This window comes from Phalacrocorax aristotelis, unplaced genomic scaffold (assembly GCF_949628215.1).
Source record: "Phalacrocorax aristotelis unplaced genomic scaffold, bGulAri2.1 scaffold_225, whole genome shotgun sequence".
In the NCBI taxonomy this organism is placed as follows: Eukaryota; Metazoa; Chordata; class Aves; order Suliformes; family Phalacrocoracidae; genus Phalacrocorax; species Phalacrocorax aristotelis.
In genome coordinates this window covers 46,241-62,321 of record NW_027441228.1, presented here as the reverse complement: position 1 = coordinate 62,321, position 16,081 = coordinate 46,241, and the positions used below count along the sequence as shown (strand labels likewise).

Below are 16,081 nucleotides of genomic sequence, written 5' to 3'. Positions count from 1 at the left end.
ATGACATGGGCACCCGCGTCAGCAAGAACGTGGCCGAGGTGGGGACCCCTCCCCAACGCGCCCCTCCCCCAGTGTCCCCCTGTGGTGTCCCCCTGTCCAAGGGCACGTGGCCCCGTGTCCCCCCGCGTGTGTCCCCCCGCGACCCCCGCCTGCGACCCCCCGCGACCCCCCCCGCGTGTGTCCCCTCCCCGTGACGCCCACGTGCGACCCCCTGCGTGTGTCCCCTCCCCGTGACCCCCACGTGCGACCCCCCCGCGTGTGTCCCCTCCCCGTGACGCCCACGTGCGACCCCCTGCGTGTGTCCCCTCCCCGTGACCCCCACGTGCGACCCCCCCGCGTGCGTCCCCCCGCGTGCGACCCCCCCGCGTGCGTGTGCAGGCGGAGGTGCTGCGGCAGCGCGTCCCCCCGCGACCCCCCGCGTGCGTCCCCTCCCCGTGACCCCCGCGTGCGACCCCCGCGTGCGTGCGCAGGCGGAGGAGCTGCGGCGGCGCGTGGCCGGCGGCCGGTTCGTGCGGCCGGCCCTGCGGCGCGTGCGGCTCTCGGCGACGCCATGATGGCGGCGCTGCTGGGCTCCAAGCACCGGGTGGGCACCGACCTGCGGGCGGGGCTGCGGCAAGTGCGCAAGGACGACGCCGAGAAGGTGGGGTGGGGGACACGACACACGGCCGGTGGGGGACACGGAGGAGTGGGGGACACGGGCGTGGCCGGGAGGAAGGGGTGGGGCGGCGGGGGCAGGGCCATGGCAGGGTGTGACCCTGGGGTGAAGGGCGTGGCTGTGGGTTGAGAGGGTGTGTCCCGGGTGGAGTGGGCATGTCTTTAATGGAGTGGGCTTCTACTGGGAGGGATGGGTGTGTCCCAGTCCGGTGGGCGTGGCCTGCGTCGAGGGGGCGTGTTCCGGGGTGGGTGTGTCCCAGGTGGGGCAGACCTGACCTGGGCTGAGGGGCGTGTCCTGAGTTGAGGGGGTGTGTCTTGAGTGACGTGGGAGCGGGCTGCGTTGAGGGGCGTGTCCCGGGGCGGGGTGGGCGTGTCCGTGACGCGGTGGGCGGGGCAGGAGAGCCGGGAGGTCGGGGACTGGCGGAAGAACGTGGACGCGCTGAGCGGGATGGAGGGGCGCAAGAAGAAGTTCGAAGCCCCAGGGGGGGCCCCGCCTGAGGGTGAGACATGGGGAGGGGCATCCCCAACCCCCCCCCCCCCCCCCCCGATTGGGGACCCCCAACCCCCCCATGGGGAACCCCCCCACTCCCCCCAGCTCAGCCCCCCTCTTCATCTCCTGCAGGCGGAGCCAGCCCGGGACCCCCCCGAGGGACCCCGTCACCATCATCACCGTCACCATCATCACCGTCACCATCACGCCTTCCAGCACCGATTCCCACCCCCCCCCCAAATAAATCCCCCCAGCATTAAGGCACTGAGTGGGTGTCCTGTGTGTCCCCCCCAGAGCCCCCCCCTTCACCCCCCCCCCCGCCAAGAGCCGGAGTCGCCCAGTTCGTTCCAACTCATTTATTAACGACCCCCCCCCCCCCCCCATTGACCTTGGTTGACCTTTAACCATTCACTTTCGGGGGGGGGTCCCAGGTGGGGGGAGGTACCCATAAGGCTTTGCAAGTGCGTGTTTCCCAGCATCCTTTGCAAACCCCCCACCCCCCCCCAACGGGCATTGATCGGGATTTTCCCACAATGCCTTGGGTGGGGGGGGGAGGGTGACCCAGACGCCCTTGGGGCGGGGCTGGGGGGTCCCCAGAAGGCACTGTGGGGTGGGGGTGGGGGGGCATACCCAGAAGCCTTTGCAGCTGGACCCCCTCCCCCCCCATATGTGTGGGGCTGCAGCTCAGAGTATTGCACTTGGGGGGTGGGGGGTGGGGGGTCTGGGGGGGTGGGGCAGGGGAAAAGGCAGGGACACACACCCCACCCACCCCCACCCCCCCTGAAAGCAGGTGCTGGAGTGTTGGGGTGGGGGCAGGGACCCCTTCCATCCCACTGCCCCCCCACCCCCCCCCGAGGAGTATTTGGCATTGGGGGGAAAATATCGGGGGGGGCTGGAGTGTTTGGGGGGGGGGAGCAGATTCCCCCTGTGGGGAGGGGGAGCTGCAGGAGGAGGCATCTGCGCCCCCCCCCATATTTGGTGTGTTGGGGGGGGGATTTGCCCCCCCCCCGGGTATTCTGGGGGAGGGGCAGAGCCCCCCCGGGTGTCCAGCGCCGCGGTGGGGGCTCGGCCCCGGTCGGGGGGGTCACAGGGGTTGGGCCCACTCGCTGGGGACGCGGCCGTACTGGGGTGGGGGGGAGGGGGTCATGGGGGGGGTTGTTTGACACACACCCCCCGCCCCCCAGACACCCCCCCCCCCCCCCCCCCCCGGGCCCCCCCCTCCGTGTCCCACCTGGATGTCGCTCAGGGCCTGCAGGAACCGCTGCGCCAGCTCGGGGCCGTGCTCCATCGTGGGGACGGGGTGCCACTGGGGGGGCGGGGGGGCATGGGGGGGACAGACCCCCACAAGACCCTCCCAAGACCCTCCCCCGGGCCCCCCAACCCCCCCCCGACCCCCTCTTCCCCCCCCCCCCGACACGCACACACCACGCAGGGTTGGGGGTCCCCACGCCCCCCAGCCCCCCCTGAGCCCCCCGTACCTTGTCCCCATAGAGGATGCCCCCCATGGGACACACCACGCAGGGCTGGGTCTCCACGCCCCCCAGCCCCCCCGAGCCCCCCGTACCTTGTCCCCATAGAAGATGCCCCCCATGGGACACACCACGCAGGGCTGGGGTCCCCACGCCCCCAGCCCCCCCGAGCCCCCCGTACCTTGTCCCCATAGAGGATGCCCCCCACGGGACACACCACGCAGGGTTGGGGGTCCCCACGCCCCCCAGCCCCCCCGAGCCCCCCGTACCTTGTCCCCATAGAGGATGCCCCCCACGGGACACACCACGCAGGCCGTCCCCGACCCGAACATCTCCCGCAGGCGCCCCTGGGCCAGCGCCCCCAGGACGGACCCCATGGGGAGGGGTCCCTCGCGCACCTCAAATTCCCCCTGCAGGGGGCAGGGGGTGTCAGCGGGGGTGTGGGGGAGGGGTGGGCTGGGCTCTGAGACCCCTCCCCACCGCCCCTGGCATTGGGGTGGGGGGTCATGGGGGCACCCTGTCCCCCCTGCATGCCCGTCCCCACTGTGGGGTCAGTGTCCCCATGCCCCTGCCCCCCAAGCCCCTAGCCGCCCCCCCTTGTCCCTCCCCTTATCCCCCCACCCCCCATGTCCCCCCACATCCCCCCATGTCCCTGCGGCCCCCCCATACCCCCTTTAGCCCCCTGTACACCCCATAATCCCTGTGTGCTCTGTGTCTCCCCCCTCCGCGTCTCCCACCCCTATGTCCCCCAGGTATCCCCCACCCCGTAACCCCCATACCCCGTGCCCCCCATGTAACCCCCCATACACCCTGTACCCCCCCGTGTCCCCCCATAGCCCATGTCCCCCCATAACCCCATGTCCCCCATATCCCCCTGTACCCCCCCATATCCTCATGTCCCCCCCATACCCCGTGTCCCCCCATGTCCTCCCATACACCCCGAACCCCCGTGTCCCCCCATAACCCCGTGTCCCCACTGTACCCCCAAAATCCCCCCATACCCCTGTGTCCCCCCGTACCCCTGTGTCCCCCCATACCCCCGTGTCCCCCCGTACCCCCCGTACCCCCGTGTCCCCCCATACCCCCCGTGTCCCCCCGTACCCCCATGTCTCCCCCATACCCCCGTGTCCCCCCGTACCCCCAAATCCCCCCGTACCCCTGTGTCCCCCCATACCCCCGTGTCCCCCCGTACCCCCCGTACCCCCGTACCCCTGTGTCCCCCCATACCCCCGTGTCCCCCCGTACCCCCATGTCTCCCCCATACCCCCGTGTCCCCCCGTACCCCCAAATCCCCCCGTACCCCTGTGTCCCCCCCGTACCCCCGTGTCCCCCGTACCCCCATGTCTCTCCCATACCCCCGTGTCCCCCCGTACCCCCAAATCCCCCCGTACCCCTGTGTCCCCCCCGTACCCCCGTGTCCCCCCGTACCCCCATGTCTCCCCCATACCCCCGTGTCCCCCCGTACCCGCAAATCCCCCCGTACCCCTGTGTCCCCCCCGTACCCCCGTGTCCCCCCGTACCCCCATGTCTCCCCCATACCCCCGTGTCCCCCCGTACCCGCAAATCCCCCCGTACCCCTGTGTCCCCCCCGTACCCCCGTGTCCCCCCGTACCCCCATGTCTCCCCCATACCCCCGTGTCCCCCCGTACCCACTCCCGCGCCAGCTCCAGCAGGCTCTGCCGCGTCACCCCGGGCAGGATCAGCCCGTCCAGGGGGGGGGTCACCAGCTCCAGCTCTGGAGTGGGGGGATGGGTGTGTGATGGGGGTGGGGGGGTGGCCCCCGCCTCCCCCCGCCCCCCGCGCCCCCCGCGCCCCCCCATACCCCCGTCCTCGCGGTGCCAGAAGACGAAGAGGTTCATGGTGCCGACCTCGGTGAGGAGGCGCTGGGGGCCGTGCAGCCACAGCACCTGCTGGCACCCGCGCGCCTGCGCCGCCCGCTGCAGCGCGATGGTGGGGCCGTAGTTCCTGGGGGGCACCGGGGGGCACGCGGGCAGCCGGGACCCCACGCCTGCCCACCGCGGCCCCCGAGGGCCGGCGGCCGCCACGATGCCTGGGCCCCCAAAGCACCCATGGGGCCCCCTAAATGCCTGGACCCCCCCAAGCACCCATGGGGCCCCCTAAATGCCTGAGGCCCCCCAAGTACCCATGGGACCCCCTAAATGCCTGGACCCCCCCAAGCACCCATGGGGCCCCCTAAATTCCTGAGGCCCCCCCAAGCACCCTTGGGTCCCCCCTCTAAATGCCTGGGGCCCCCCAGACACCCATGGGGCCCCCCCAAATGCCTGGACACCCCCATACACCCACGGGGCTCCCTAAATTCCTGAGGCCCCCCAAGCACCCATGGGGCCGTCTAAATGCCTGGGCCCCCCCGAAATGCCTGGACCCCCCCCAAGCACCCATGGGGCCCCCCCAAATGCCTGGACCCCCCCCAAGCACCCATGGAGCCCCCCAAATGCCTAGGGCCCCCTCAAACACCAGGGACCCCCCCCAAACACCCATGTATGTACCCCACAAATGCCTGGGACCCCCCCCCCAAACACCCGGGTCCCCCAAAACACCTATGTCCCCCCTCCTCCAATGCCTGAGACCCCCCCCCAAACACCTGGGGTCTCCCAAACACCCATAATCCCCCCTGAATTCCTGCCCCCCCCAACACCTGGGTGCCCCTTGGATGCCCCCCCAAAAACCCGGGTCCCCACTGCTTGCCTGGCTCCCCCCCCCCCCGTCACCTGGGTCCCCCCAAACCCTCGCGTCCCCCCAGACCTCTGGGCCCCCCAGCCACCTGGGTGACCCCCCCTGGGACCCCCCCCCCCGCCCCTGGGGCCCCCCCAGGGGCCCACTCACCCCCCCAGCTTGCAGTGGCCGGCGCCCCCGGGCCAGGCGCGGACGTGGGAGGGGTCGGCCAGGAGCCCCACGGGGCTGAAGTGGCCCCCCGGGAAGTAGGGTCCCACCGGGCAGAGGATGACGAAGAGCAGCGCCCGCCCGGGGGGGGCCACCCCCAGCGAGGGCTGACGCGGGGGGGTCAGCGACCTCATCGCAACCCCTCCGCCCCAGCACCCCAAAGCTCCCCTGGGAACCCCAGCATCCCCCCCCGCAGGACCCTGGAGCTCCCCCAGGAGCCCCCCAACCCCAGGGGACCTCCCCAGAGATGCCCACCACCCCCAACCCCCCCAGGACCCCGTGATCCCAGAGACACCCCCCACCCCGGGCACCCGATAACCCCCTCAGAGACACCCCCGTGACCCTGAAATCCCACAGCAACCCCCCCATAACCCCCACAGGGCCCCCCCAAGGACAGAGCTAGGACCCCCATGAACCCCCAGGGTACCCCACAATCCCCTAAGACCACCCATAACCCCCCCCCTAGAACCTCCATAACCCCCCCAGCAATCCCACAACTCCCCCAGGACCCCCATACCGTGCCCAGGGCCCCCAAACCTCCCCCCACCAGGACCCCTGTATTCCCCCCAGACTCCTATAACCCCCCCAAGACCCCCATGAACCCCCAGCTCTCCCACAACGCCCCCAAGACCGTGTAACCCCCCCCCCCCCCAAGACCCCCACAACCCCTCTCAGGACACCCCATAACACCCCCAGGACGCCCCATAACGCCCCGCAGGGCACGTACGACGCCCCCCAGGGACGCTGCCCCCCGGGACCCCGCATCCCGCCGGCCCCCCGAGCCCCCCACCTCGGTGCCGATGAAGGTGGGGCGGATGTAGAGGCTGGCGTGCTCCGAGCGGGGCACCCACTCCTGCTCCAGCCGCACCAGCGCACGGATGCACTCCAGCAGCTCCGCCCCGTCGAAGGCCTGCCGAGCCCGCGCGTCACCCCGAGCGGGGACCCCCGCCCCAGGGACCCCCCCCGACCCCTGCCCCCCCCGCCCTGGGGGATCCCCACCCCGGGGGACCCCCTGCCACCCACCCCAGGGGACCCTCCACCCCGTCGAAGACCTGCTGAGGCCAAGCGTCGCTCCTGAGCAGGGACCCCTGCCCCGAGGTACCCCCCCCACCTCCCCCAGGGGCCCCCCCGCCCCCTGCCCTTGGGGACCCCCTGCCCCGAGGTACCCCCCCCTCCCCCGGGGGACCCCCGCCCTTGGGGACCCCCTGCCCCGAGGTACCCCCCCCTCCCCCGGGGGACCCCCGCCCCCACGCACCGGCAGGCAGACCCTCTCAGCCGAGCGCCCCATTCGCTCCATGTTCAGTTCGGGGCGAAAAAGCCGGATTTTGTCATCGGCGCCTCGGAATGCCTTCATGCCTTCGAAGAGCTGGGGGGGGGGGAGTCAGAGGTCATGGGGGTCAGAGGTCATGGGGAGGTCAGAGGTCACAGGGGGGTGTCAGGGGCCCTGGGGGTTCCCAGAGTGTCCCGGGGGGTGCAGGGGGTCCCAGGGGGGAGTCAGAGGGGTCCTGGGGTGTCCCTGAGTGTCCCAAGGGGGGCGCAGGGGGTCCCGGGAGTGTGTCAGAGGTCACAGGGGGGTGTCAGGGGTCCTGGGAGGGTGCCAGGCAGGTCCTAGGGGCTCCCAGAGTGTCTCAAGGGGGTGCAGGGGGTCCCAGCGGGGTCCTAGGGGGTCCCAGAGTGTCCCAAGGGGGACGCAGGGGGTCCCGGGAGTGTGTCAGAGGTCACAGCGGGGAGTCAGGGGGGTCCCGGAGGTCGCGGGGGGGTGTCAGAGGGGTCCTGGGGGGTCCCAGAGGGTGCCAGGGGGGTTGTCAGAGGTCACAGGGTGGTGTCAGGGGGGTCCTGGAGGTCGCGGGGGGGTCCTGGGGGGCCCCGGGGGTGCCGACCCCGCTGACCTCGACGGCGTAGTGCAGGGCGGAGGCGGCGGGGTGCAGGCGCAGCTCCTGGAAGGGGCAGATGCGGGGGCGCCCCCAGCCCGAGCCCTGCGCCCACTCCACCGTCAGCATGTGGTCGGTGAAGACACGCCCGAAGAGCAGGTCCCGCGGCTCCGGCTTGGCCTTGGGGCTGCGGCTCCGCTCCACCTCCAGCTCCGCGGCCTGCGGACCCCGGCGGGGGGCTCAGCGGGGCGGGGGGGGCGCTCGGGGGGCGCTCGAGGGCTCCCCCCCCCCGCCCCGGGGGGCCTCGGGTGGCCGGCTCACCCTGAAGACGCTGTTGTAGCTTCGCCGGGGTCCCAGCAGGGTCACCAGGAGCTGGCGGGGGGGATGGGGGGGGCGGTCAGAGGGGACCCGGGCGTCCAGGACCCCCCCAGCCCACCCAGTTTGTCCCAGTCCCGGAGCAGTAATGGGGGAGGGCGTGGCAGGGGAGGGGCCCCAGATGCCCTGGTCCCCACCCCCACCAGCCCCGGACCCTGGACTTTGCCCCCCACGGCCGCCATCGGGAGCAGAGCAGGGGAGCCACCAGACGCCTGCGGAGAGACGGGGGGCTGGGGGCACTGGGAGGACTGGAAAAGGCCGCAGTAGGGCCTGGGGGGCACTGGGAGGGCACTGGGAGGACTGGGAGGACACTGGGAGGGCACTGGGAGGGCACTGGGAGGACTGGAAAAGGCCGCAGTAGGGCCTGGGGGCACTGGGAGGGCACTGGGAGGACTGGGAGGACACTGGGAGGGCACTGGAGGACTGGAAAAGGCCGCAGTAGGGCCTGGGGGCACTGGGAGGGCACTGGGAGGGCACTGGGAGGGCACTGGGAGGGCACTGGGAGGACTGGAAAAGGCTGCAGTAGGGCTTGGGGGCACTGGGAGGGCACTGGGAGGACACTGGGAGGACTGGAAAGGCCGCAGTAGGGCCTGGGGGGCACTGGGAGGGCACTGGGAGGACTGGGAGGACACTGGGAGGGCACTGGGAGGGCACTGGGAGGACTGGAAAAGGCCGCAGTAGGGCCTGGGGGCACTGGGAGGGCACTGGGAGGACTGGGAGGGCACTGGGAGGGCACTGGGAGGACTGTAAAAGGCCGCAGTAGGGCCTGGGGGCACTGGGAGGGCACTGGGAGGGCACTGGGAGGACTGGAAAAGGCCGCAGTAGGGCCTGGGAGGGCACTGGGAGGGCACTGGGAGGACTGGAAAAGGCCGCAGTAGGGCCTGGGGGCACTGGGAGGGCACTGGGAGGGCACTGGGAGGACTGGAAAAGGCCGCAGTAGGGCCTGGGAGGGCACTGGGAGGGCACTGGGAGGACTGGAAAAGGCCGCAGTAGGGCCTGGGGGCACTGTGGGGGCACTGGGAGGGCACTGGGAGGGCACTGGGAGGACACTGGGAGGACACTGGGAGGACTGTAAAAGGCCGCAGTAGGGCTTGGGGGCACTGGGAGGGCACTGGGAGGGCACTGGGAGGACTGGAAAAGGCCGCAGTAGGGCCTGGGGGGCACTGGGAGGGCACTGGGAGGGCACTGGGAGGACTGGCAGGGCACTGGGAGGGCACTGGGAGGACTGGGAGGGCACTGGGAGGACTGGAAAAGGCCGCAGTAGGGCCTGGGGGGCACTGGGAGGGCACTGGGAGGGCACTGGGAGGAGTGGAAAAGGCCGCAGTAGGGCCTGGGGGGCACTGGGGGCACTGGGAGGGCACTGGGAGGGCACTGGGAGGACTGGAAAAGGCCGCAGTAGGGCCTGGGGCGCACTGAGGGGGCACTGGGGGCACTGGGAGGACACTGGGAGGGCACTGGGAGGGCACTGGGAGGACTGGAAAAGGCCGCAGTAGGGCCTGGGGGGCATTGGGAGGGCACTGGGAGGACTGGAAAAGGCTGCAGTAGGGCCTGGGGGGCACTGGGAGGGCACTGGGAGGGCACTGGGAGGGCACTGGGAGGACTGGAAAAGGCCGCAGTAGGGCCTGGGGGCACTGGGAGGGCACTGGGAGGGCACTGGGAGGACTGGAAAAGGCTGCAGTAGGGCCTGGGGGGCACTGGGAGGGCACTGGGAGGGCACTGGGAGGACTGGAAAAGGCCGCAGTAGGGCCTGGGGGGCACTGGGAGGGCACTGGGAGGACTGGAAAGGCCGCAGTAGGGCCTGGGGGGCAGTGGGGGGGCACTGGGAGGGCACTGGGAGGGCAGTGGGAGGGCACTGGGAGGACTGGAAAAGGCTGCAGTAGGGCCTGGGGGGCACTGGGAGGGCACTGGGAGGGCACTGGGAGGGCACTGGGAGGACTGGAAAAGGCCGCAGTAGGGCCTGGGGGCACTGGGAGGGCACTGGGAGGGCACTGGGAGGACACTGGGAGGACACTGGGAGGACTGTAAAAGGCCGCAGTAGGGCTTGGGGGCACTGGGAGGGCACTGGGAGGGCACTGGGAGGGCACTGGGAGGACTGGAAAAGGCCGCAGTAGGGCCTGGGGGGCACTGGGGGCACTGGGAGGGCACTGGGAGGACACTGGGAGGACACTGGGAGGACTGGCAGGGCACTGGGAGGACTGGGAGGGCACTGGGAGGACTGGAAAAGGCCGCAGTAGGGCCTGGGGGGCACTGGGAGGGCACTGGGAGGGCACTGGGAGGAGTGGAAAAGGCCGCAGTAGGGCCTGGGGGGCACTGGGAGGGCACTGGGAGGGCACTGGGAGGACTGGAAAAGGCCGCAGTAGGGCCTGGGGCGCACTGGGAGGGCACTGGGGGCACTGGGAGGCCACTGGGAGGGCACTGGGAGGGCACTGGGAGGACTGGAAAAGGCCGCAGTAGGGCCTGGGGGGCACTGGGAGGGCACTGGGAGGACTGGAAAAGGCTGCAGTAGGGCCTGGGGGGCACTGGGAGGGCACTGGGAGGGCACTGGGAGGACTGGAAAAGGCCGCAGTAGGGCCTGGGGGCACTGTGGGGGCACTGGGAGGGCACTGGGAGGACACTGGGAGGGCACTGGGAGGGCACTGGGAGGACTGTAAAAGGCCGCAGTAGGGCCTGGGGGCACTGGGAGGGCACTGGGAGGGCACTGGGAGGACTGGAAAAGGCTGCAGTAGGGCCTGGGGGGCACTGGGAGGGCACTGGGAGGGCACTGGGAGGACTGGAAAAGGCCGCAGTAGGGCCTGGGGGGCACTGGGAGGGCACTGGGAGGACTGGAAAGGCCGCAGTAGGGCCTGGGGGGCAGTGGGGGGGCAGTGGGGGGGCAGTGGGAGGGCAGTGGGAGGGCACTGGGAGGGCACTGGGAGGACTGGAAAAGGCTGCAGGAGGGCCTGGGGGGTACTGGGGGCACTGGGATGACTTGGGGGGGCACTGGTAGGACCTGGGGGGGCACTGGGAGGACCGGGGGGGGGCTCCAGGAGTGCTGAGGGGGGCAGTGGTAAGATGGGGAAAGGTTCCAGTAGGGTCTGGGGGTCACTGGGAGGACTGGGATGAGTTTCAGGGGGGCCTGGAAGTGACTGGGATTGGGACTGGAGGGGCATGGGAAGGACTGGGATGGGCTCCAGTAGATCCTTGGGGGGGCACCGGGAGGACTGGGACTGGGACCAGGAGGGCCTGGAGGGCACTGGGAGGACAGGGAGGGCACTGGGAGGAGTGGGAGGGGCCCCAGAAGGATCTGGGGGGGCACTGGGAGGACTGGGATGAGATTCAGGAGGACCTGGACATGACTGGGAGGACTGGGGGGGCACTGGGAGGACTGGGATAAGCTCCAGGAGGGTCTGGGGGGGCACTGGGAGGACTGGGATAAGCTCCAGGAGGGTCTGGGGGGGCACTGGGAGGACTGGGATAAGCTCCAGGAGGACCTGGACGTGACTGGGAGGACTGGGGTGGCTCCAGGGTAGCCTGGGGGGCACTAGAAGGACTGGGATGGGCTCCAGCAAGGCTTGGGGGTACTGGGGGAACTGGGAGGGGCTCCGGGAGGGGCTCCAGGAGGGCCTGGGGGCACTGGGAGGACTGGGATGAGCTTCAGGAGGGGCTGGAGGTGATGGAGAGGTCTGGGGGGGGCACAGGGAGGGCTGGGGGGGGTCTCCAGTAAGGCCTGGGGGGACCGGGGTGGGGCTCCGGTAGGGCTAGGGGAGCACTGGGAGGACTGGGAGGGGCTCCGGGGGGGCCTGGGGGGCACTGGGGGGGGGCAGTGGGGGGCCCGGGGGGCAGCGCCCCGGAAGCAGTTCCCGCCCCCCGGAAGCGCCCCCCACTCACCGCTCCGCCGCCCCGGCACCGGGACCGCAGCGCCGCCGCCATCGCTCCACCGCCCCGCCCCGCCCCCGCCGGCGGCCAATGGGGGCGCGCGGAGCCACCCCTCCCCCGCCGACCGCCAATGGCAGCCGCCCTCGCCCGGCGATCGGCCGCGCCCCCCCCCGCCGCGCCTCCGCGGCCAATGGCGACGGCCCCCGCCGGACCGCCCCACGAGGCCACGCCCCCGAGCCGGGAGGGGGAGGAGCGAGGCGGTGGGCGGGGCCAGGAAGCCTCCCCGCCCTCGTTGCCGGGCGACGCGCGGCCCCGCCCTGTGACGTCATCGCCATCCTTCCACACCAATAAAACCCGTTTTGCCGCTTTTGCCTTGGTGCGAGGCCCCGCCCCCTCATTTGCATTCCGACCCCGCCCCCTCCTGGCAAAATGTCCCACAAAGCCCTGCGGCGGGGCGGGGCCTGGCACGTGCGTGGGCGGGGCCGCTGCCCCCTCGATGATTGACAGCTCCCGGTCAGCACGTTCCCACCCCTGCCCCCAGACAGAGGGGTCGTGGGGTCAGAGGTCAGGTCATCCTCCACCCCTCCCCCCCCGCCCAGCACTCCCACCCCGCCGTGCCCTTTCACCTCTGACCCCACCCAACCGCCGCCCTTCGCCCCGCCCGCGTCTCTGCGTGGGGGGATGGGCGGGGGCCTCCCACGGGTGGGGGAGGGGCAGGCGGGGCTCCATCACCCCCCGGCGCCGCACCCTGGCGGGTGCAGACACGGAGCCGATGACGACGCGGCCACAGCCTTGCCTGGGCACGGGGGACCCTCCCCGCGGGGACCCCCCCCATGGGGACACTGGGGACCCCCCCCATGGGGACCCTCCCCCTGGGGCCGCGGGCGTCGCCCCGCCCGGCCCCACCCGCTGGGGCATCTGCTCAGCCGGGCACATCTGCCACGACTTCATGGTGGCCTTGAAGACCCTCCCCCCTGAGGAGCACGTGGTGCGCGGGGGTCCCCTGGGGGGAGGGGCGGGGGGGTGCCCTATGGGGGATGGGCGGGGCAGGATGTCCCCTGGGGGAGGGGCAGGGGTCCGAGGGGAAGGAGGAGGGCTGGGGGTTTCCTGGGCACCTGGGTACCCTGGCGGGGGGAGTGCTGGGGGTCCCCGTCGGGGGAGAGACAGGGGCTTCCCGGGGGGGGGATGATGTCCCCTGGGGGAGGGGGTCTTCCTGGACACCTGGGTACCTGGGGGGGAGGAGGCACAGGGTCCCGGGGGGCAAGGGTTACAGGGTACCCTCGTGCAGGGGAGGGGGTCCCGAGGCTGGGGTCCCCCCGGGGGGGGGGGGAAGGGGTTCCAAGGCTGAGCCCCCCTGACCCCGACCCTCCCCCAGGCGGTGGCCGTGGCCGCCCGGGACCTGTCCCGGGCCGAGGCCTTCGCGCGGCGCCACGGGCTGCCCCGGGCCTACGGCTCCTACCGGGAGCTGGCAGAGGACCCCGACGTGGGTGAGGGGGCCGGGGGGAGGGGCGGGGCGCGGGGGGGGGGAAGGGCTGAGCAAGGATGTAGGGGTACCCGGGGGGAGGGGCTGACCCAGACCCCGGGGTGTCCTCCCCCTCCCAGAGGGGGTGTACGTGGGCATGGTGTGTGTGGGGGTGGTGGTGGGGGTCTGACCCCCCTGCCCCCAGAGGGGGTGTACGTGGGCACGGTGTGGGGGGGGTGGTGGGGGTCTGACCCCCCTGCCCCCAGAGGGGGTGTACGTGGGCACGGTGTGGGGGGGGTGGTGGGGGTCTGACCCCCCTGCCCCCAGAGGTGGTGTACGTGGGCACCGTGAACCCCCAGCACCTCCCGGCCGCGCGACTCTTCCTGGGCGCCGCCAAGGCCGTGCTGCTGGAGAAGCCCATGGCCGTCAGCGCCCACCAGGTCCGCGAGCTCGTGGCGGCCGCCCGCGCCCAGGGGGTCTTCCTGATGGAGGTGGGGTCCCCCGCGCCCCCCAACCCCGCTGCCAGTGCTCCCAGCGCCCCCCGCCCCCACTCCCAGTGCTCCCAGCAATGCCCAACCCTGCTCCCAGCACCCCCCCCATCCTGCTCCCGGTACTCCCTGCCCCGCTCCCAGTACCCCCCAACATCCCACTCCCCCATTCCCAGTGCCCCCCTGACATCCTGCTCCCCATTCTGTGCCCCCAGTACCCCCCAGTGCCCCCCCAACATCCTGCTCCCCCATTCCCAGTGCCAGCCCCGACACCCCGCTCCCCCATTCCCAGTGCCCCTCGGACATCCCGCTCCCCCATTCCCAGTGCCCCCCCGACATCCCGCTCCCCCATTCCCAGTGCCCCCCTCCGACATCCCGCTCCCCCATTCCCAGTGCCCCCCCGACACCCCGCTCCCCCATTCCCAGTGCCCCCCCCGACACACCGCTCCCCCATTCCCAGTGCCCCCCCGACACCCCGCTCCCCCATTCCCAGTGCCCCCCCCGACACCCCGCTCCCCCATTCCCAGTGCCCCCAGTACCCCCGACACACCGCTCCCCCATTCCCAGTGCCCCCCCCGACATCCCGCTCCCCCCAGGGCTTCTGGACCCGCTTCTTCCCGGCCTGGCGGCGGCTGCAGGCGCTGGTGGCGGGGGGGGCGCTGGGGGAGCCCCGCCTGCTGCTGGGGTCCCTGGCCTTCCCCATGGGGGACCAGGAGCGGCTGCGGGAGCCCGCCCTGGCCGGGGGGGCCCTGCTCGACCTGGGGGGGTACGGGCTGCAGATGGCCACCGCCCTGCTGGGGGGGGCCCCGCGCTGCCTCACGGCCCGCGGCTGCCTGCACCCCTCGGGTAAGGGGGGGACACACACTGGGGGGCAGGGATGGGGGTCCGGGGGGGTGCAGGAGGGGGAAAACACTGGGGGCAGGGGAGGGGGTCCAGGCTGGACACTGCGGGGAGGGAGCTGGGGGTAATGGGGGGGGACACTAGGGGCGATGGGGAGCTGGGCGGGGGGACACGCGGGGGGGGGGGGGGGAAGGGATGGGGGTCCAGGGGGGACACGGGGGGGGGGGCAAGGGATGGGGAGCTACTGGGGGAACACAGGGGAGAGGGAAAGGGATGTGCATCCGGGGGAACCTCGGGGGGGATGGAGAAGGGGGTCTCAGGGGTCAGAGAAGGGTGACAATGGAGGGAAGGGGGGGTACACTGGGGAGGAGCTATGGGGATACGGGGGGGGCTGGGGGGAAAAGGGGTGGGGAAGGGGCAGCAAGGGGGGGGAGTGGGGTGTATGTGTGGGGAGGATGGAGAAAATTGGGTACAGCGGGGGTCAGTGGTGAGATGGGGGGCAACACAAGGGGGCTGGGGGGGTATCCCCCCCCGCAGGGGCCACCGAGTCCCTGAGGGGGTTTGGGGGGTCCCCCCGGCACAGGCGTGGACGAGACGGTGACGATGACGCTGGAGTACGAGGGGAACCGCCAGGCCGTGCTGAGCTGCTCCATGGCAGCCAAGCTGCCGGGGGGGGCCGTGCTGGGGGGGCCCCTGGGCTGGGCCGAGGTGGGCACGGGGCCCTGGGGACCCCCGGGAATGGGAGGGCAGGGGGGGAAATCCCTGGGGACTCTGGAGAATGGGGGGGGGGGAATGTTATGGGGCTCAAAAACCTGCATCCCCCAGTGAGGGGGATCCGGGGGGGACACACACCATGGACGGCGGGGGTCCCAGACAGAGGACCCCTGGGGAGGTGGGAGTCACAGGGGGCAGACTGTAGGGGCGGGGGGGGGAAAGCCTGGACACCCAAGGCACCTAGGGGGGTGAGGAGGGGGGGAACATGGGGTCCTGGCTCCCCCAGAGCCAAGCACCCCAATGGGGGGGTGCTCCAGGCACCTGGACCCCAACTTGGGGGGGCATAGAGGTGGGATCGTGTGCCCCCCTCCAGGCCCTTGACGTGCCCCCCCTCACCCCCCCCCAGTTCCCCAGCCACATGAACTGCCCGACGGAGCTGGTGGTGGGGGGGCGGCGGGAAGTGTTCCCCCTGCTCCCCCCCTCGCAGCCCCTCAACTTCCCCCACGGCACCGGCCTGCGCTACGAGGCCCAGCATGTCCGCGAGTGCCTGCTGCAGGGTGAGGGGGGGTCCCGGGACCCCTGCGTCCCCACGGGGGGGGACCCCTGCACCCCCGACACCTTCTGACCCTCCTCCCTCCCCAGGTCTGACCGAGAGCCCTGTGATGCCGCTGGCCGAGAGCGAGCTCATCGCCCGGCTGCTGGACGAGGCGCGGCGGCAGGTGGGGGCTGCGGGGCCCGAGGAGGGGGCTGCGGGGCCTGAGGAGGGGGCTGCGGGCACCTCCTGCCCCACAGCATGAGTCCCCGCCCCACGGCACAAGCCCTCAGCCTCATGGCATGATCCCCCACACCTCTAAAGTCACAATAAAGAGCTAAACCCCCCAAAATCTGTGTTTTCCTTGTCCTCTCCAAGCCCACAGCAGTCACCCCAGTACAGACCAGCCCGCCCCAGTACGGACCACCCC

General features: G+C 72.0%; 3 protein-coding genes and 1 long non-coding RNA gene across 5 annotated transcripts; 3 read left to right on the top strand and 1 right to left on the bottom strand.

Moving 5' to 3' along the window:
• Nucleotides 1-5: 5 nt before the first annotated feature.
• LOC142051145 (uncharacterized) lies at nt 6-1,507 on the top strand (the record flags this gene model as incomplete). Its single annotated transcript, XM_075080329.1, is given in 4 exon segments — nt 6-38; nt 471-540; nt 543-640; nt 1,052-1,507. Coding segments are annotated over 4 exon segments (657 nt in total), but the record flags the coding sequence as incomplete, so codon positions are not given.
• On the bottom strand, nt 1,486-11,752 carry LOC142051136 (branched-chain-amino-acid aminotransferase, cytosolic-like). 2 transcript variants are annotated; one of them, XM_075080316.1, is made up of 11 exons: nt 11,628-11,752; nt 7,707-7,757; nt 7,404-7,604; nt 6,770-6,880; nt 6,305-6,424; nt 5,458-5,621; nt 4,436-4,578; nt 4,263-4,348; nt 2,883-3,023; nt 2,376-2,450; nt 1,486-2,267 (listed from the first exon to the last, which is right to left on the bottom strand). In XM_075080316.1, the coding sequence occupies exons 1-11, from the start codon at nt 11,667-11,669 to the stop codon at nt 2,229-2,231; spliced, it is 1,173 nt and encodes a 390-aa protein (XP_074936417.1). In that variant the 5' UTR covers nt 11,670-11,752; the 3' UTR covers nt 1,486-2,228. The 2 variants fall into 2 exon arrangements, with proteins under 2 accessions (XP_074936417.1, XP_074936418.1); XM_075080317.1 differs by having other exon boundaries at nt 4,267-4,348.
• Nucleotides 10,758-11,984, top strand: LOC142051138 (uncharacterized). The gene is made up of 2 exons (XR_012658310.1): nt 10,758-11,186; nt 11,228-11,984. It is a non-coding gene; the product is annotated as an uncharacterized LOC142051138 (long non-coding RNA).
• A 329-nt stretch (nt 11,985-12,313) lies between these two features.
• On the top strand, nt 12,314-16,054 carry DHDH (dihydrodiol dehydrogenase). Its single transcript, XM_075080315.1, has 7 exons — nt 12,314-12,603; nt 12,991-13,102; nt 13,405-13,568; nt 14,162-14,411; nt 14,989-15,113; nt 15,526-15,676; nt 15,762-16,054. The coding sequence occupies exons 1-7, from the start codon at nt 12,388-12,390 to the stop codon at nt 15,914-15,916; spliced, it is 1,173 nt and encodes a 390-aa protein (XP_074936416.1). The 5' UTR covers nt 12,314-12,387; the 3' UTR covers nt 15,917-16,054.
• Nucleotides 16,055-16,081: the final 27 nt, after the last annotated feature.